General features: G+C 40.0%; 1 protein-coding gene across 6 annotated transcripts in view; it reads right to left on the bottom strand.

The window, feature by feature from the left end:
• LOC133634127 (VPS10 domain-containing receptor SorCS1) overlaps nucleotides 1-21,470 on the bottom strand; it is a 499,576-nt gene that overhangs the window by 14,815 nt on the left and 463,291 nt on the right. For all 6 annotated transcript variants that reach the window (XR_009821878.1, XR_009821879.1, XM_062027161.1 and 3 more), the window contains exons 22-24: nucleotides 21,052-21,164; nucleotides 11,390-11,524; nucleotides 4,645-4,744 (exon numbers count right to left, since the gene is read on the bottom strand). Coding sequence is in view for 4 of the 6 variants with exons in the window: in XM_062027161.1 (XP_061883145.1) it covers nucleotides 4,645-4,744; nucleotides 11,390-11,524; nucleotides 21,052-21,164 (348 nt within the window). In the remaining 2 variants the exon portion in view is untranslated. The remainder of the gene's footprint in view (nucleotides 1-4,644; nucleotides 4,745-11,389; nucleotides 11,525-21,051; nucleotides 21,165-21,470) is intronic.

The raw sequence follows: 21,470 nt of genomic DNA, 5'->3' as shown, positions 1-21,470 counted from the left end.
CATTCTGCACCGGAGCCAAACAGCAGGACAGGTGCAACAACTACAGTATTACCTGTCACTCTGTATAACTCCTGGTGCAGATCTGAATGTTCACTATTTAAATATTTACCTAAGCTTGAAGCACAGGTGGTAATACTAATTGCCACGTTTGGCGAGGCATGTTTAAAAGCAACACTTGAAGCGCGGCGTCACCTTTGCCAATAGTTTTGAAGTCTAAATACCTCCATATTGCACTTTATTAACCAGTAGAATTGTCATTTTTTTGCCATTCTTCCTCTTCCAAAATGTTATTACTTGTATGCACTCAACATCATGTGCCTCGACTCTGTACTCATCGCCGCAGATGAAAGAACGGTACCGGTACTTTTCAAAAAGTAGTATAGTACCGATTTCGATCAATTAGGTTCTTTTTAGTACCGGTATACCGTACAAGCCTACTTCCACCCAACTAAATCTTGCAGCGAGCAGTAAGTGCTTCTTTTACACTGTATCATATTAGTCTCTTTCGGACAGTTGCGTCATGGCCAAAATGATTCCCGGGCTGCCCACTGCTCCCCAAGGGGATGGGACAAATGCAGAGGACAACTTTCACCACATCTAGTGTGTGTGTGACAATCATTGGTACTTTAATCTTTAATCTTTAAAATGGCACGTGCACACACACACTTTCTGCAAAGTCTCAGCGTGACTAAATGCTGGGAGCCAATCATACACAAGGTTGGGATAATTAGTAAATAGGATTAGCCCAAAGTGTTGTAATATTCAGTCCCTCCTGGAATTTGCTGGATTGATGTGTGATTGTTGCAGCCTAAAAGGCTTGAATTCGCATCAGCTTTTCCATAAATTCATTAAAAATGAAGATTATCCAAAAGAAAACAAATTGTAATGCATATGTAAATGTATTGAGTTATAAACATTCATTCACTTTCTTCTTTCCTTCATGGATCTAAACTTTACCGCTGCCGGTATTTTTTACTATATTTTTATTGTAATTTTTCCAGAATGTGTTTGTTCTATTTTTGGCCAAAGTAAGACAAAGAAAACAATCTGAAGTTGTCTTTATTTTTTTTGTTTTAATGCCATGATTTTAATAGTCCGGCCCGCGTGTGCACAGATTTTCCTCTATGCTGTCACACCGCGGTGAAGGATGTCTTGTCTTGGTTTTTTCTGTCTTGTGAATTGCATGTTTTAGTTTGAAAAGTAACTCTCCTCTCGTTTCAGGTCACTTGCCCTGCCTTTTGTGTCATCAGTCTGGTGTCATCCCTGATCCCTGATTGTTTCCACCTGTTCCCCATTAACCCTCATGTGTCTTATAAGCCCACGCCTCCCTTTGTTCTGTGCCAGATTGTCTCGTTTGTTCGTGCCTCTTTAGCATCCTGTCCAAGCCTTTACTAGTCTCTTGTTTGAAAATCTTGCTCCTGAATTCCCTTGTTGATATTTTGAGTTTTCTTTTCCTCCTCCTCAGCATAGTGATGTTGGTTATTTAGTTTTGCAGCCGAAGTGGTGAGTTTTCAGTTTTTTCTTACAGTTCTTCCTTTTCCTCAATTTTTTGAGTGACACCTTTTGTTAACATTTTTTAGATAAGATACAGTGTAGAAGTTTTATAGCCATTGTTTCTTCCTCCTTTTTGGAGCATTTTTTGTTTATGATAAATTTCATAGATTATATCGTGCGCCAAGTTTAGTTTGTTATTGTTTTTGTGTTTCCTCCTTTCGGAGTGATTTTCGTTTGTTCCTTTTTGTGGAACCTTTTTTCGCCGACTAGTCAGGTTATAGCCTATGTTGATTTGCCCTGACTCTGGAGGTGAAAAGAAACTTTGAAAATAAAAGCCTGCAGGATTGTTCCCTACTCTGCATCTGAGTCCCATTTTTGACCAAGCCCATATTGATACATGTTACTGTTCCTGCTTTGTCTACACCAGTGGTTCCCAACCTTTTTGTAACTGCAGACCGGTCAACGCTTGAAAATTTGTCCCAAGGACCGGGTGGTGGTGGCTATGGTATTTTTTATAACATTTTTTTTTGGTCATAAAAAAATACAATCATGCGGACTCTATCCCTGCAGACTGTATTGATATATGTATTGATATATAATGTAGGAACCAGAAATATTAATAACAGAAAGAAACAACCCTTTTGTGTGAATGAGTGTGAATTAGTGTAAATGGGTGAGGGAGGTTTTTGGGGTTGGTGCACTAATTGTAAGTGTATCTTGTGTTTTTTATGTTGATTTAATAAAAATTAAAAAAAATATATATATATATTATTTTTTATTTCTTGTGCGGCCCGGTACCAATCGATCCACGTTGGGGGGTTATGGTATTTATTTTAATTTTATTTTTGACATAAAAAAATACAATCATGCGGACTGTATCCCTGCAGACTGTATTGATCTATGTTGATATATAATGTAGGAACCAGAAATTATAATAACAAAGAAACAACCCTTTTGTGCGAATGAGTGTGAATGAGTGTAAATGGGGGAGAGAGGTTTTTTGGGTTGGTGCACTAATTGTAAGTGTATCTTGTGTTTTTTATGTTGATTTAATAAAAAATAAAAAAAAATATATATATATATATATATATATATATATATATATATATATATATATATATATATATATATATATATATATATATATATATATATATATATATATATATATTTTTTTTTTTTTTAATTGTGCGGCCCGGTGGTTGTGGACTAAGGCTGCAGCTAACGATTATTTTTCTATCGATTAATCTATAGATTATTTTTTCGATTAATCGGTTAATCTATAGATTATTTTTTCGATTAATCTATAGATTATTTTTCCTTTTACCGATTATTTTTTTATTCAAAATGAAGATGAAAAAATAAATGTAAGCCCGTTTTTTCAAAAGGCATGGCTTTTATTTACAAAAAAAAAGAAGTATGGCCACTCAGTCAACATTGACAACAACATGACTAAATATTCTGTAACAATGTAAACATTTAAAACTTTTAACATTTAACAAAATTAAAAGTAGCTTATATGCTTTTTAATGTGCAAATATAAAAGTCAACATCCAGTGCAAATCTTAATATTCTGCAATAGTATAAGCATTTCAAAAGTAAAAGTATTGCTTATTTTGCTTTAAAATGTGCAAAAATAAAGATAAACATCCAATACAAAAAAGTGCAAAACGAAATATTCTGTAACAACAGTGTAAACATTTCAACAAAAGTGAAAGTATTGCTTATTTGCTAAAATGTGCAAAAATAAAGATAAACATCCAATACAAAAAAGTGCCAATCTAAATATTCTGGAGCACTGTAAACATTAAGTATTGCTTTTAAAATGTGCAAAATAAACATCCAGTCCAACACAGTACACAATAACCAATTCTACTCATTCCAGTGAGTGACTAACAGTTGTAATGAAGAAAGGTTAGCATGTCTACTTGCTTTGGTTCTTTTCTTGTTTACAATATTCCCAGCAGCTGAAAATAGGCGCTCAGAAGGGGTCGATGTGGCTGGAACTGAGAGCTAATTAGCCTTCACCTCAAGCCAGGACTGCGAGTGAGCTGAGCTGCAGTTTAAGTTTCTAGAAGGTCAACGGGCTCATAGTGATGTTACTAGTAGTTGACTGGGAGGTGTTTATTATCATTTGGGGACAGTCCGCTGCCTGATGCTCACCTGCTAAACACCTATCTGCTCGACGCTGAAGTGCTGACTACATGCGCTCTGAATACGCACTGCTGATTGGCTGATAATGCTTCGTGTGTACCAATCAGATGGTTGTGTGGGTGGGACAATGCTGCGTGTGTACCAATCAGATGGTTGTGTGGGTGGGACAATGCTGCGTGCTGAGACAGAGGCAGACGGAGCAAAGCAGCTTGTTAAGACTTTTGCTTTAGCTTAGAAACTCGTTCGGTACACCCCCGTACCGAACCGAAAGCCCCGCACCGAAACGGTTCAATACAAAACACGTACCGTTACACCCCTAGCAGATACAAATGACACATTCATGTTTTTGTGTAATGATGACAACGTATACTCGCGTGGACGATTGACTAGTTGATGGTTTTCTTTTCAAATGTTCGTTCATAGTCGTTGTGCTGCTATGATAGGCCATTTCCGCTCGACACACTGTGCATACAACAACATTATTAGGCCGTTTATTGAAATACTCCCACACTTTTGACCCCTTTTGGAATGCTTTTCCCCCCTCGCTCGCACCGCTCGCATCGTCTTCTTTGATCGTCTGCTTTGCGCTTCGCCATGACGGTAGTGTGACGTCATTATGCGACGCGTCGACGCACAAAAACGGCGTCGACGTATTTACGTAACCGATGACGTCGACTACGTCGACGCGTCGTTTCAGCCTTATTGTGGACCACTGGTCTACACTACAAACAAACATAGGTTTTGATTAGACAGTTGAGAAAGACACATTAATTTTGCAAAAATGACACTGATTGGCCAAAATGTGCGGGGAAGTTGCAGGCATCGCGTTGCTTAATTTGTAGAAATTGGTTGAATTTGTGAAAATTGCTGCGATCGCGACATTACCAATTCCTTCACTGTCTGTTAGTCAGTTGACTTTCCATCCAGTAGGCTCACACATACAAGTAGAAAGTCCCCACCCTCCCCCTAAAAGTGCTTATAGAGCTGCGGTGTTACCTGCTGACAGGTGCGCTGCAAAGACTGTGACCTGGACCCCAGGCCGCAGGGTAAACTTAACCAGGTTTTGATTCAAGGCACTCAGCATGACTTCAGACAACTGTGGAGAAAGAAATGAAACATGGATTGATCATTTGGTCATTAAATAATTATATCACAATATTATGCTAGACCCATTCGACATCCATTGCACCGGTCGCCCTAGGGGGGGGTCCCCACATCTGCGGTCCTCTCCAAGGTTTCTCATTGTCCCATTGGGTTGAGTTTTTCCTTGCCCTGATGTGGGATCTGAACCGAGGATGTTGTTGTGGCTTGTGCAGCCCTTTGAGACACTCGTGATTTAGGGCTATATAAATAAACATTGATTGATTGATATATCTGACAGTCAATCTTTGATATTTTCTTTACATTTTAGTCTAAATTTGTTCTGGGGTGTCTGATTTTTTTGTGTCAATAAAACTTCAAAGCAAAAATGATAACATTAAAGTAGAGGCTCTATTATGCAAAACGTTTCTTACCTATTGGTACCTGCTATTGTGTATTTGGGATCTGTACAAGCCCCGAAAATGTCAAATCAAACCGTGGAGGTTTGATTTGACATTTAAGTCCCATCTTAAAACTCATTTGTATACTCTAGCCTTTAAATAGACCCCCCTTTTTAGACCAGTTGATCTGCCGTTTATTTTATTTTCTGTTTTGCTCCCCTCTCCCTTGTGGAAGGGGGGGGCACAGGTCCGGTGGCCATGGATGAAGCGCTGGCTGTCCAGAGTCGGGACCCGGGGTGGACCCCTCGCCTGTGCATCGGTTGGGGACATCTCTGCGCTGCTGACCCGTCTCCGCTCGGGATGGTCTCCTGCTGGCCCCACTATGGACTGGACTCTCACTATTATGTTAGATCCACTATGGACTGGACTCTCACTATTATGTTAGATCCACTATGGGCTGGACTTTCACAATATTATGCCAGACCCACTCGACGTCCATTGCATCCGGTTTCCCCTAGGGGGGGGTTCACCCACATCTGCGGTCCTCTCCAAGGTTTCTCATAGTCATTCTAATTGACATCCCACTGGGTTGTGAGTTTTTCTTTGCCCTCATATGGGATCTGAACAGAGGATGTCGTTGTGGCTTGTGCAGCCCTTTGAGACACTTGTGATTTAGGGCTAAATAAATAAACATTGATTGATTGATTGATTGAGGTATTGCAAAGATATTTATAAAATAATCTTGCCTTCCGTCATAGTTCCTCCAAACAAGCTGTTTGGAATGTGCACAATTGGTGACATCACAAATTGGGAAAACCGCCGGTGGATTATCCATAAATGATATAAATGTACCCAGAGTGCCTTGCTTTCTCTATCCTCTTGTAGTGGGGCAGACTGTACGGGTTATTTGTATTGCCATTTCTAATACAAAGTAGCGTATAGTTTTCACTTATATCTGTCAGTAGACTCCATATGGAAGCCACGTAAATAAGACCGGCCACAAAACGACGCATCCTGAAGAGATGGTCAGAAAGCAGCTGAAAGCTTGCTGACATATCGACATGGCTTCAAAATAACTTTTTAACCCTAAATCAACAACACCAATAACAAAACGGTCTCAATGTGTTTCTCTTTGAAGAAACAATCATTACATGAAATTCAGGTCAACATTAATCAAAATAAAATAGAGATATGTTGGTGTTATTTTGGACCCTATGCTAAATTGTGATGGCCATATTATGAAAATGACTAAGACCATAAAAATAAATATCAACTGTTTCAGGCTTATTAGACCTCGTTTATCTTTTCAAGCTGCACAAGTTTACATGCATGCAATGGTTTGATCCCATATGTCTTATTGTGCCATGGTCTGGGGACAGGCCACGAGATGTGTAGTGAAGCCTCTGTTGTCGTATATAAACAATCACTAAAGATATTTGACTAAAAACTAGGGATGTCCGATAATGGCTTTTTGCCGATATCCGATATTCCGATATTGTCCAACTCTTTAATTACCGATACCGATATCAACCGATACCGATATCAACCGATATATGCAGTCGTGGAATTAACACATTATTATGCCTAATTTGGACAACCATGTATGGTGAAGATAAGGTACTTTTTAAAAAAAAATAATAAAATAAGATAACTAAATTAAAAACATTTTCTTGAATAAAAAGAAAGTAAAACAATATAAAAACAGTTACATAGAAACTAGTAATTAATGAAAATGAGTAAAATTAACTGTTAAAGGTTAGTACTATTAGTGGACCAGCAGCATGCACAATCATGTGTGCTTACGGACTGTATCCCTTGCAGACTGTATTGATATATATTGATATATAATGTAGGAACCAGAATATTGATAACAGAAAGAAATGGGGGGAGGGAGGTTTTTTGGGTTGGTGCACAAATTGTAAGTGTATCTTGTGTTTTTTATGTTGATTTAATAAAAAAAACAACAACAAAAAAACGATACAGATAATAAAAAAAAACGATACCGATAATTTCCGATATTACATTTTAACGCATTTATCGGCCGATAATATCGGCAGGCCGATATTATCGGACATCCCTACTAAAAATCAATGAAGCATCATCGCTGCCATATTACCCAAAAATATAACAGGATTAGTTTTGATAATTTTATACATTTCTCATTTTAAAAAGCTATTTTTTAAGTGTCTTAATGCAGTCAAAATGTGAGATACAGTCTGGTGTTATGTAATTTCACCTAATTGGGTTAAAAATATTTTTTTGCAAACCTAGTACCGGTAATCATAATCCGCAAATGTGCTGTTGTTGAGTGTCTGTGCTGTCTAGAGCTCGGCAGAGTAACCGTGTAATACTCTTCCATATCAGTAGGTGGCAGCAGGAGATGTCGGGAACAGCGGGAGGCAGTGTGCAGGTAAAAAGGTATCTAATGCTTAAACCAAAAATAAACAAAAAGGCGAGTGCCACTGAGAAAAGGCATTGAAGCTTAGGGATGGCTATGCAATATGAAACTGAAACTGAACTGGCTGCAAGGTAAACAAAAACAGAATGCTGGACGACAGCAAAGACTTACAGCGTGTGGAGCAGACGGCGTCCACAAAGTACATCCGTACATGACAATCAACAATGTCCCCACATAGAAGGATAGCGTCCGCACAAGTTAAATAGTCTTGATTGCAAAAAACAAAGCAGGTGCGGGGAATAGCGTTCAAAGAAGACATGAAACTGCTACAGGAAAATACCAACAAAAGAGGAAAAGCCACCAAGACAAGAACTAAAACACTGCACACAGGAAAACACCAAAACATTCAAAATAAGTTACGGCGTGATGTGACAGGTGGTGACAGTACACCTACTTTGAGACAAGGGCTATAGTGATGAATGGTTGGTTATGGTTTGAATTCATATCCAACAATTGCGAGAACTAAAAAATTTCATTTTTTTAAATGTTTTCTGCTGGTGGTGGGCTTTAGAATTTGTTCAATGAAAAAAATGTGCCTTGGCTCAGAAAACGTTGAAAAATACTGTCTTAATGGATTAGCCCCTGATGTGATGTGTCAAAAAATACAAAGGTACAGTAGTGAAGGTGTGCAGACTCCAGCTGCAGAGTGAAAAGGTGCCAGACCACTCTGGGTCAGTCTGCGTTCTCAGTGAAGACCTCACTTTTGTGGAACTCTTTGCCACCGGAGTTAAAGTCATTCAACTTTTCCCCACAAAACTGAAAAAGGGGCTTAAGGAAAATCGGAAGTGTGAGCAATAGAACTGGGTGTAGTAATGGACAAATAGGGCCAATTATCTTTAATGTGTTTTTATTTTTCTTCTTGTCTTAATCCTTTTGTATGTGTTTGACACTTTTCTCATCTTTTTTTTAAAAGCCTAACCAGGAACAAGGGTTGCAAAATCTTATGTACAAACCCCGTTTCCATATGAGTTGGGAAATTGTGTTAAATGTAAATATAATATATTTGATGTTCAAACTGATAAACATTTTTGTTTTTTTGCAAATAATCATTAACTTTAGAATTTGACGCCAGCAACACGTGACAAAGAAGTTGGGAAAGGTGGCAATAAATACTGATAAAGTTGAGGAATGCTCATCAAACACTTATTTGGAACATCCCACAGGTGAACAGGCAAATTGGGAACAGGTGGGTGCCATGATTGGGTATAAAAGTAGATTCCATGAAATGCTCAGTCATTCACAAACAAGGATGGGGCGAAGGTCACCACTTTGTCAACAAATGCATGAGCAAATTGCTGAACAGTTTAAGAAAAACCTTTCTCAACCAGCTATTGCAAGGAATTTAGGGATTTCACCATCTACGCTCCGTAATATCATCAAAGGGTTCAGAGAATCTGGAGAAATCACTGCACGTAAGCAGCTAAGCCCGTGACCTTCGATCCCTCAGGCTGTACTGCATCAACAAGCGACATCAGTGTGTAAAGGATATCACCACATGGGCTCAGGAACACTTCAGAAACCCACTGTCAGTAACTACAGTTGGTCGCTACATCTGTAAGTGCAAGTTAAAACTCTCCTGTGCAAGGCGAAAACCGTTTATCAACAACACCCAGAAACGCTGTCGGCTTCGCTGGGCCTGAGCTCATCTAAGATGGACTGATACAAAGTGGAAAAGTGTCCTGTGGTCTGATGAGTCCACATTTCAAATTGTTTTTGGAAACTGTGGACGTTGTGTCCTCCGGACCAAAGAGTAAAAGAACCATCCGGATTGTTATAGGCGCAAAGTTGAAAAGCCAGCATCTGTGATGGTATGGGGGTGTATTAGTGCCCAAGACATGGGTAACTTACACATCTGTGAAGGCACCATTAATGCTGAAAGGTACATACAGGTTTTGGAGCAACATATGTTGCCATCCAAGCAACGTTACCAAGGACGCCCCTGCTTATTTCAGCAAGACAATGCCAAGCCACGTTTTACATCAATGTGGCTTCATAGTAAAAGAGTGCGGGTACTAGACTGGCCTGCCTGTAGTCCAGACCTGTCTCCCATTGAAAATGTGTGGCGCATTATGAAGCCTAAAATACCACAACGGACACCCCCGGACTGTTGAACAACTTAAGCTGTACATCAAGCAAGAATGAGAAAGAATTCCACCTGAGAAGCTTAAAAAATGTGTTAAATGTTGTTAAAAGGAAAGGCCATGTAACACAGTGGTGAACATGCCCTTTCCCAACTACTTTGGCACGTGTTGCAGCCATGAAATTATAAGTTAATTATTATTTGCAAAAAAAAAAATAAAGTTTATGAGTTTGAACATCAAATATCTTGTCTTTGTAGTGCATTCAATTGAATATGGGTTGAAAAGGATTTGCAAATCATTGTATTCCGTTTATATTTACATCTAACACAATTTCCCAACTCATATGGAAACTGTCACACCGCGGTGAGGAGAGTCTTGTCTTGGTTTTTTCTGTCTTGTGATTTGCATGTATTATTTTGAAAAAGCATCTCCTCTTGACGTCATCCCTGACCCTTGATTGTTTCCACCTGTTTCCCATTACCCTCATGTTCCATATAAGCCCATCCCTCCCCTTGTTCTGTGCCAGATTGTCTCGATCCTTCGTGCCTGTCTTGCATCCAAGCTCATGTTCTTGTCTTGCCTCGTCCCACGACCACGTTTGTTAATCCAGCATTTGTCTAGCTGTAATTTTGAGTTTAACTTTTTCCTCCCTCAGAGCGACCTTCGTTATTTAACTTTTTTCTACCGCAGTGGTGAGTTATGATTTTTCCTTAACATTTCCTTCCTCAAAGTTTGAGTGATTTTTTGTTTATATAATTGTTAGAATAATTGTGAGTGTAGTAAGTTTTCATAGTCCTTTATTTCTTCCTCCGTTTGGAGCGCTTTTTGTTAAAGTTTTTTTTATAGCAGATTCGTTGCTAGTAATATTTGTCTTATTTTTGTCACTTCCTCCGTTGGAGTGATTTTTGGTTCTTTCCCTTGTTTGAAATGTTTATTTTGATATCATAGTAGTACCTCATAGTGATTGTAAATTTTTCTGCTCTGGAGGTTAAGAGTTATTTTCAAAATAAAAGCCTTATTTAGAACCTCCCATCTCTGCATCTGAGTCCCTTCATTCGCCCAAGCCTGACAGAAACGGGGTTTGTACTTTGACATCGGTTACCTATGGGTAGCAATGTTTAATTGTACTGTCCCTGTCAAATACATGAATTCATGAAGCTGGTGTGTAAACAGACATCTATGTAAAATTTGGACCAAAGCACCACCATTGCATGTTATGTAGACCACAAGGAAGGGTTTTAAATGTAGAAAAACATCATAACACAGTATGACTGCTCTGAATATAGTTTAATATTAATGACTTGAAGGTGAGGCTCTAAGCTTCTTTATCCTACCCTCAGTCGCAAATAATTTAGTGGCTTGATCAATCATTTTAATAACTATCTGCACTTTTGGATCTCAAAGGATTGAGTAAAGAAGATTTTTTAAATCATCCAATCATAAATTTCTCATACTGGCTACGTTTAATGATGAGTCCAAATGAAAAGATTCCCCTGGCTCGTCAAAGACTAGACGTGAGCCAGTGGATCTAGACTGACATCTGCTGGAGAAAGACAGAAGTCATGTTGGTCATTATTTTTCAATGTACAAATGAGTTGACGTCAGGCTAAGAAGACCGACAGAAAAGGAAAGCATTAAGAAATGAATACTTAAAATTCCATGGTGTAACAACATGAAATTAACCCGACTACATGGTTGTAGACACAGCAGCTGATTCTTACTTGGTTCAAATGTGCGGCGTTCTTCTCTGGTCGTCCTTCGATGAACTCTTTGTCAAGCAAGAGGAAAAGTTCTGCTGTTGTAGGCAGACCTGGGAGGACACTGACCAGGACCTGGTCCTCACTCACACCTGTGGCCTACGTGGACAACACATAGAAGGCAAGAGAATCATAAGCATTACATTCCCAATGTTCAACTAATGAGCTGCAGAAGAAGACAGGTCTCATTTCCACCCGTGGAAATATTAAGTCATTCTATGAAATCATAATTATTTATAAATAATTCTATGATTTGATATCTAAATATATAGATCTTCTTACATAATCATGCACTAAAAAAGTGAAATTTAAAATCTACCACAATCCCATTCAGATATGGTTAGTGGCGTCCTGATACAACTTTTTCACTTCCAATACGGTACTGATATTGGAGTATTGGCAGATACTGATATTGATCGGATACAGTATCAGCAGGAACTATACATACTTTCATTATTTTTTGGCGCAGAATGTTTGAAATTACTCAAACAGCAAAAATTGGTGATACTGATCAACACTAACCAATGCATTATTGACTGTCTGGAATGGACATACAGTCGTGGTCAAAAGTTTATATACACTTGTAAAGAACATAATGCCACGTCTTGAGTTTCCAATAATTTCTACAACTCTTATTTTTTTGTGATAGAGTGATTGGAGCACATACTTGTTGGTCACAAAAAACATTCATGAAGTTTGGTTCTTTTAAGAATTTATTATGGGTCTACTGAAAATGTGACCAAATCTGCTGGGTCAAAAGTATACATACAGCAATGTTAATTAAGGCTGCAGCTAACGATTATTTTTCTATCGATTAATCTATAGATTATTTTTTCGATTAATCGGTTAATCTATAGATTATTTTTTCGATTAATCTATAGATTATTTTTTCCTTTTGCCGATTATTTTTTTATTCAAAATGAAGATGAAAAAATAAATGTAGGCCCGTTTTTTCAAAAGGCATGGCTTTTATTTACAAAAAAAAAGAAGTATGGCCACTCAGTCAACATTGACAACAACATGACTAAATATTCTGTAACAATGTAAACATTTAAAACTTTTAACATTTAACAAAATTAAAAGTAGCTTATTTGCTTTTTAATGTGCAAATATAAAAGTCAACATCCAGTGCAAATCTTAATATTCTGCAATAGTATAAGCATTTCAAAAGTAAAAGTATTGCTTTTTTTGCTTTGAAATGTACAAAAATAAAGATAAACATCCAATACAAAAAAGTGCAAAACGAAATATTCTGTAACAACAGTGTAAACATTTCAACAAAAGTGAAAGTATTGCTTATTTGCTAAAATGTGCAAAAATAAAGATAAACATCCAATACAAAAAAGTGCCAATCTAAATATTCTGGAGCACTGTAAACATTTAGTATTGCTTTTAAAATGTGCAAAATAAACATCCAGTCCAACACAGTACACAATAACCAATTCTACTCATTCCAGTGAGTGTCTAACAGTTGTAATGAAGAAAGGTTAGCATGTCTACATGCTTTGGTTCTTTTCTTGTTTACAATATTCCCAGCAGCTGAAAATAGGCGCTCAGAAGGGGTCGATGTGGCTGGAACTGAGAGCTAATTAGCCTTCACCTCAAGCCAGGATTGCGAGCGAGCTGAGCTGCAGTTTAAGTTTCTAGAAGGTCAACGGGCTCATAGTGATGTTACTAGTAGTTGACTGGGAGGTGTTTATTATCATTTGGGGAGAGTCTGCTGCCTGATGCTCACCTGCTAAACACCTATCTGCTCCACGCTGAAGCGATGACTACATGCGCTCTGAATACGCACTGCTGATTGGCTGATAATGCTGCGTGTGTACCAATCAGATGGTTGTGTGGGTGGGACAATGCTGCGTGTGTACCAATCAGATGGTTGTGTGGGTGGGACAATGCTGCGTGCTGAGACAGAGGCAGACGGAGCAAAGCAGCTTGTTAAGACTTTAGCTTAGAAACTCGTTCGGTACACCCCCGTACCGAACCGAAAGCCCCGCACCGAAACGGTTCAATACAAAACACGTACCGTTACACCCCTAGCAGATACAAATGACACATTCATGTTTTTGTGTAATGATGACAACGTATGCTCGCGCGGACGATTGACTAGTTGATGGTTTTCTTTTCAAATGTTCGTTTATAGCCGTTGTGCTGCTATGATAGGCCATTTCCGCTCGACACAGTGTGCATACAACAACATTATTAGGCCGTTTATTGAAATACTCCCACACTATTGGCATGCTTTCCCCCCCTCGCTCGCACCGCTCGCATCGTCTTCTTTGATCGTCTGCTTTGCGCTTCGCCATGACGGTAGTGTGACGTCATTATGCGACGCGTCGACGCACAAAAACGGCGTCGACGTATTTACGTAACCGATGACGTCGACTACGTCGACGCGTCGTTTCAGCCTTAATGTTAATATTTGCTTACATGTCCTTTGGCAAGTTTCACTGCAATAAGGCGCTTTTGGTAGTCATCCACAAGCTTCTGGTTGACCACTCCACTTGACAAAATTGGTGCAGTTCAGCTAAATTTGTTGGTTTTCACATCACATGGACAAAGATAAGACCTTCTGGAGGAAAGTTCTGTGGTCAGATGAAACAAAAATTGAGCTGTTTGACCACAATACCCAGCAATATGTTTGGAGGAGAATAGGTGAGGCCTTTAATCCCAGGAACACCATCCCTACCGTCAAGCATGGTGGTGGTAATATTGCTGCCAATGGAACTAGTGCTTTACAGAGAGTAAATGTGACATAAAAAAGGAGGATAACCTCCAAATTCTTCAGGACAACCTAAAATCATCAGCCCGGAGGTTGGGTCTTGGGCGCAGTTGGGTGTTCCGACAGGACAATGACCCCAAACACACTTCAAAAGTGGTAAAGGAATGGCTAAATCAGGCTAGAATAAAGATTTTAGAATGGCCTTCCCAAAGTCCTGACTTAAACGTGTGGACAATGCTGAAGAAACAAGTCCATGTCAGAAAACCAACTACCGTATTTTCCGCACCATAAGCCGCACCTAAAAACCACAATTTTTCTCAAAAGCAGACAGTGCGGCTAATAACCCGGTGCGCCTTATATATGGATTAATATTCATATTTATTTTCATAAAGTTTAGGTCTCGCAACTACGGTAAACAGCCGCCATCTTTTTTCCCCGTAAAAGAGGAAGCGCTTCTTCTTCTACGGTAAGCAACCGCCCCCATAGAAGAGGAAGCGCTTCTTCTTCTACGGTAAGCAACCGCCCCCATAGAAGAGGAAGCGCTTCTTCTTCTACTGTAAGCAACCGCCAAGGTGAGCACCCGCCCCCGTAGAAGAAGAAGCGCGCAGATATTTCATTTCATTTGTGTGTTTCTGTAAAGACCACAAAATGTCTCCTACTAAGAGACACGCGTACAAGGTTCCACTGACTTTTGATATTCATGTGAACCGCACTGTGGATACAACGGGAACACGTACGGTGAATATTCGCACCACAGGGAATGAGAAGTCGTCCTACTGTGGTTGTAGCTTGCCATGCTAACGGCCAGAAACTTCCACCCACGGTGATATTCAAAAGGAAGACCTTGCCAAAAGAGAACTTTCCAGCCGGCGTCATCATAAAAGCTAACTCGAAGGGATGGATGGATGAAGAAAAGATGAGCGAGTGGTTGATAGACGTTTACGCGAAGACACCGGGTGACTTTTTTCACGCAGCGCCGTTCCTGTTGATCTACGACTGCATGCAGGTCCACATCATCGATGGTGTCAAAAAACAAGTGAAGCACACCGAAGAAGAATAATTCGAGGGATTTGTGGATGAGTAATAACTTCAGAACGTGAGCTTTAAATGTTTATTTTGTGTGTTGTGTGACACTAACGTATGAGCAACGTTGAGTTATTGATGTTGCTATTGCTCTGCACTATTTTGAGTGTTACTATTTTTGTGATTGCACATTTGTACATTACATTTTGGGAGTGAACAGAGTTGTGAGAACGCTGGTTTGTAATATATTATTAAAGTTTGACTGACCTATCTGACTGTTTTGTTGACATTCCCTTTAGCGTAGCGTAGGTGCGGCTAATAGCACGGGGCGGCTAATAGGTAAACAAAGTTTTGAAATATTCCGTTCATTAAACGTGAGGCTAATAACACGGGGCGCCTTATGGTGCGGAAAATACGGTAATTTAGCTAAACTGCACCAATGTTGTCAAGAGGAGTGGTCAAAAATTCAACCAGAAGCTTGTGGATGGCTACCAAAAGCGCCTTATAGCAGTGAAACTTGCCAAGGGACATGTAACCAAATATTAACATTGCTGAATGTATACTTTTGACCCAGCACATTTGGTCACATTTTCAGCAGACCCATAATAAATTCATAAATAAACCAAACTTCATGAATGTTTTTTGTGACCAACAAGTATGTGCTACAATCACTCTATCACAAAAAAATAAGAGTTGTAGAAATAATTACAAACTCAAGACAGATATGACATTATGTTCTTTACAAGTGTATGTAAACTTTTGACCACGACTGTATGCTATTTTTAAGTTGAAGGGAGAGGTAAATGTTTCTTGGTGACACCTAGTTGCCACAATAAGTCATTAGGAGTGTCAACTTATCAGGTTAATTGTGATTAATTAATCACCGTCAAATTTAGCAAAAGTTATGTATTTGAATCGTTGATAATCAAATGTTTATTCTCTAACGTCACTGTTTCTTTATGCATGCAAGTTTCCTCGCCCTCTTCTTGTGCTTGACTGAGCAACAACACTGCCACCATGTGGCACAAAGATAATATGTAGCCATGGCGAAGAAGAGGTCTGTCTCACTGTCACAAGATTTTGGCCAGTGATTTTAGTGGCTTTAAATAAAGGGGATAGGATGAATTATATGAACAAATTAAGTAAAATATTCATAATGAACTTCAAAACGTATCATTTGTGGTTTGTATAAGTTTGAATGTTTTCTTATTTTTAGCATACAGTAGACGAAGCAGAGGAAAAGCAACAAGTTCAACATGTAGTACTTTTCGAGGAAAAGTGTTCTGTTTTTTAATGTTAAATCAACACTTTATATGTATCTGATGTTTTAAATGAGTAAATCAAATTCAGATTAATTCAAGCCTTTTAAAAACTATAAAATAATTTATAAAGCCACAAATTTTGTTTATATACCAATTTTTATAATAATGTAAGTTCAGGGTTTTCTCAGCATTTTTAGGTAAAAAAAAAAAAAAAGATTAAATTGAATAATTAGTAACAGATCATAATTAAATAATCACAATTGTTTTTCTTTAAATCATTTGACAGCGCTATACAGTTCAAACTAAAAATGTTTCAATATCTTGCAAAATGTGTCTGCTCCAGCAATTAGTTTTAATTCATATGACATAGGCTTATAACCCAAGCCTTCTTTTGATATCACTTTAATGAGCATAGCTTACAGTTTATGAAAACCTGGAATTGAAAATCTCAGAAAATGTTGGGTTTTCAAAAAACTGTAAACCATGATTATCAAAATAATAAAAAAGGTTCAACAAATCTATCTCACTTTATATGTAATAACTATGTCATATATTCACATTTGAAGTTGAATTGCTGACATGGATGAACTTTTGCACAGCATTCAAATGCTTTAAATTTCACCAGTATATCAATTAAGTTAAGCTCATGATGCAGTACTGTAAATTGAATGATGCAGACACGTTTGTTACTGCATACTTTCTAATATGCTTCTGCCTTCGAGACTGTATGTGTAAGTAATATGCAACTATAATTATTCGATACTTGTTTTTATTTTCAAATGTGGTGTTTTAAACTGCAAAATTGTTCAATTAAGGACATGTATTACTTAGTCTAGCTTGTGTGCTTAGCTGTGGTGTAGCTGCTAGCATCTAATAGCCTACAGCCTACTATGTATACCTTTTGTGAATAACTTGACTAAAATACAAGAAAAGACCAACCATGTGGGCTTATGTTATATTTTGCTGATCGGGACACCACTTTATTTGGTATCAAAATTATTCTGTAGCTCAGAGGTCCCCAAACTACAGCCACCATTTTTTTTATCGGCCGATTAACACTTCCTTTTTGACACTCAGGCCATGTCGTAGCGGGGCAACTTGGCTATAGTTCACTCGCTCATGATACGACACAAGCGAGCAGAAATGGACAAAAGAAAGTCAACCTTACGGAAATATCAAAGCCATGGCAAAATGTTCTCGCGACAAAAAAGGACTCCTTTTCGCCGTGAGACGAGGCGACGTCCCTGCAGCAAATGCCTGCTGGGCGCGTCGAAAGAGGTGGGTGCTGCTTCACCTTCGTGTTCAGATTACGGTTAAGGTGCAGTGATAACATAACGTGTAGATTGTTACTGTGACTGCTTTAGTAAGTACGATGACATAAAAGCTTCACAGAAAGGAAATATGGTTGGAAGGATGTCAACATGTCAAGTCAGTTTCTCAAATCAATCACACACTTTTCCATCCATCCATTCTTCGCTTATCCGAGGTCGGGTCGTGGGGGAAGCAACCTAAGTAGGGAAGCCCAGACTTCCCTCTCCCCAGTCACTTCGTCCAGCTCCTCTCGGTAGATCCCGAGGCGTTCCCAGGCCAGCCGGGAGAGATAGTCTTCCCAACGTGTCCTGGGTCTTCCCCGTGGCCCCGTGGCCACCCGAACGCCTCCCAAGGGAGGCGTTCGGGTGGCATCCTGACCAGATGCCCGAACCACCTCATCTGGCTCCTCTCGATGTGGAGGAGCAGCGGCTTTCCTTTGACCTCCTCCCGAATGATAGAGCTTCTCACCCTATCTCTAAGGGAGAGCCCCGCCACCCGGCGAAGGAAGCTCATTTCTGCCGCTTGTACCCGTGATCTTGTCCTTTCGGCCATAACCCAAAGCTCATGACCATAGGTGAGGATGGGAACGTAGATCGACCGGTAAATTGAGAGCTTTGCCTTCCGGCTCAGCTCCTTCTTCACCACAACGGATCGATACAGCGTCCGCATTACTGAAGACGCCGCACCGAACCGCCTGTCGATCTCACGATCCACTCTTCCCTCACTCGTGAACAAGACTCTGAGGTACTTGAACTCCTCCACCTGAGGCAAGATCTCCTCCCCAACCCGGAGATGGCACTCCACCCTTTTACGGGCGAGAACCATGGACTCGGACTTGGAGGTGCTGATTCCCATCCCAGTCGCTTCACACTCGGCTGCGAAACGATCCAGTGAGAGCTGAAGATCTTGGCCAGATGAAGCCGTCAGGACCACATCATCTGCAAAAAGCAGAGACCTAATCCTGCAGCCACCAAACCAGATACCCAAGGTGCTTAAGGGATGTGCAGACCAGCTGGCTGGGGTTCTCACAGACATCTTCAACATCTCGCTGACCCAGGCTGTGGTACCATCATGTTTTAAGACGGCCACAATCATTCCAGTGCCTAAAAAACCCACAATATCCTCCCTCAATGATTACCGCCCCGTTGCACTCACCCCCATCATAATGAAGTGCTTCGAAAGGCTGGTAAAGGAATATATTGTCTCCAGACTTCCCCCCCACATTCGACCCATACCAGTTTGCTTATCGCCCTAACCGCTCCACAGAGGACGCCATCTCCTCTGCACTCCACCTGAGCTTAGAACATCTGGAAGGGAAGGACACACACGTGCGGATGTTGTTTCTGGACTTCAGCTCAGCATTCAACACCATCATCCCGCAGCACTTGGTGCGCAAACTGGCCCCCCTTGGATTCAGTACGCCCCTATGCAACTGGCTGCTTGACTTCCTCACAGACAGACCCCAGTCTGTGAGAGTGGGCAACAACACCTCCAGTGCCATCTCCCTGAGCACCGGCTCCCCCCAGGGCTGCGTCATGAGTCCGCTGCTGTTCACGTTGATGACCCATGACTGCTGCGCCAGGTCCACTACTAACCACATCGTGAAGTATGCGGACGACACGACAGTAGTGGGCCTCATCCGTGACAACAATGACATGGACTACAGGGAGGAGGTGAAACATCTGGTTGACTGGTGCAGAACCAACAACCTGGTCCTGATTGTCAACAAGACCAAGGAGATCATCGTTGACTTCAGGAAGCACCAGTCCAGCCACGCTCCACTCTACATCAACGGCACAGCGGTGGAGATGGTAAGCAGCACCAAGTTCCTGGGGGTGCAGATAACTGACAATATAACCTGGTCCCTACACACCGGAGCTCCTGTAAAAAGAGCTCAGCAGCGCATGCACTTTTTGCGTGGGATGAAAAGAGCACAGCTCCCTCCCCCCATTTTCACCACATTCTACAGAGGCACTATAGAGAGCCTGCTGACCAACTGCATCTGTCTGGACTAGAGCCTGCAGTGCCTCAGACTGGAAGTCTCTGCAGAGAGTGGTGAGGACGGCGGAAAATATCATCAGGACTCCTCTTTCTCCTATCCAGGAGATTGCAAAAAGCCGCTGCCTGACCAGGGCTCAGAAAATCTGCAAAGACTCCTCCCACCCCCACCAAGGACTGTTTACACTGCTGGACTCTAGAAAGAGGTTCCGCAGCCTCCGAAGCAGAACCTCCAGGTTCTGTAACAGCTTCTTCCCTCAGGCCGTAAGACACTTGAACGCATCATAATTAAATTATCCCCTCAACTCCCCCCAAAATGGATTAACTCATTGGAATAAAAAAGACAATATAACATACATCCATAAACGTGGACGCATGTGGAAAAGTGCAATATATTTATCTGTACAGTAATCTATTTATTTATTTATTTATATATATTTATTTAGTTTATATATATATTTATATATTATTTATATATATTTATTTATTTATATACCTTATTGTTTGTTTATCCTGCACTACCATGAGTTTACGTAACACAATTTTGTTCTTCTCTGTACTGTAAAGTTCAAATTTGAATGACAATAAAAAAGGAAGTCTAAGTTTTTTTTTCTTTTCTTTTAACCCAATGTGGCCCCCGGAGGCAAAACATTTGGGTACGCCTGCTGTAGCCAAACAGCAAATTTTCCCTGGATGCTTTGCACTCAGAGCTTTCACTCATTTTTGTCTCATCTATAAAAAGCTTTGCTGGAGAGCATGTTGCATATTTGTGTTTCGGGACTTTTGTGTGCGTATTCTACCTTTCATGTGTAGGTGTCATAAAAACTGACGCTAATGATGAATAATGATGCAGTGACATGCTCTGCAAAAATAATTATTATCTGTATATTTTAGGCCTCTGGAATTTTGCAGGATCAACATGATGCCACGTGTTTATGTTTACCCCCTACTATACTATTAAAATGTACTGTATTATTGAGAAAAGGATGATGCAATATTCATAGTTTGGATTGCAAGTGCTCCTTAGGGGCGTGCGATGCATGTCACATTTGGCATTTAGCCGAGCAATACACTGCTATGACTACAGCATGTGTGACCCTCAACTCATCGAGGTTTGTGCAAGGTCTTGTAATCAGAACTTGGACTACATTTACCCCTCATACATCATTTATCGTCACAAAAGTCAGATTTGCATCCAAAGCCTCAGAGAAGTCACTCTGCAATTACAGACTAAATATCCAGACAAGCAGTCTAATGTCCGCCCAAGCCAGAAGAAAAAATATTCCATGAAAAATATCTGAGACCTTTACCTGGATAAAAGAATACTTGATGACTCGGCTCACATCCAGCCTCCATTCTGGAACATCAGGGTTGTGGTCGTCCATGTTTGAAGAAAATGCCAACAAATGAGATTGGAAATACTCTGTGGGGAAACAAAGCATTATTTATAACATTTGTTTGTTTATTTAGTTTTTTTATCTTATTTTAGGTAAATTGATACACTTTCAATATTTCCTGCTACAGATTAAACACAGTGTTAATAAAGTTATTCTTTGTTGTGTTGATATACATTTTGTAGATGTTGCCCTCTAGTGGGTTCTTCAGATCACCACACAGTGCCAGGAATTCAGGGTATAACACTGTTTTATTTTGTTCTCAAGGTGCGAGCCTTTTGCTACCCAGCAACAAGTCTTTTCTGCGTCTGCCCAGCAGCACCTCCAACTCCAAC

The sequence above is a fragment of the Entelurus aequoreus genome, linkage group LG18 (assembly GCF_033978785.1).
Source record: "Entelurus aequoreus isolate RoL-2023_Sb linkage group LG18, RoL_Eaeq_v1.1, whole genome shotgun sequence".
In the NCBI taxonomy this organism is placed as follows: Eukaryota; Metazoa; Chordata; class Actinopteri; order Syngnathiformes; family Syngnathidae; genus Entelurus; species Entelurus aequoreus.
Note: the sequence above shows the minus strand (reverse complement) of the source record. Positions and strands in the feature narration are given on the sequence as shown.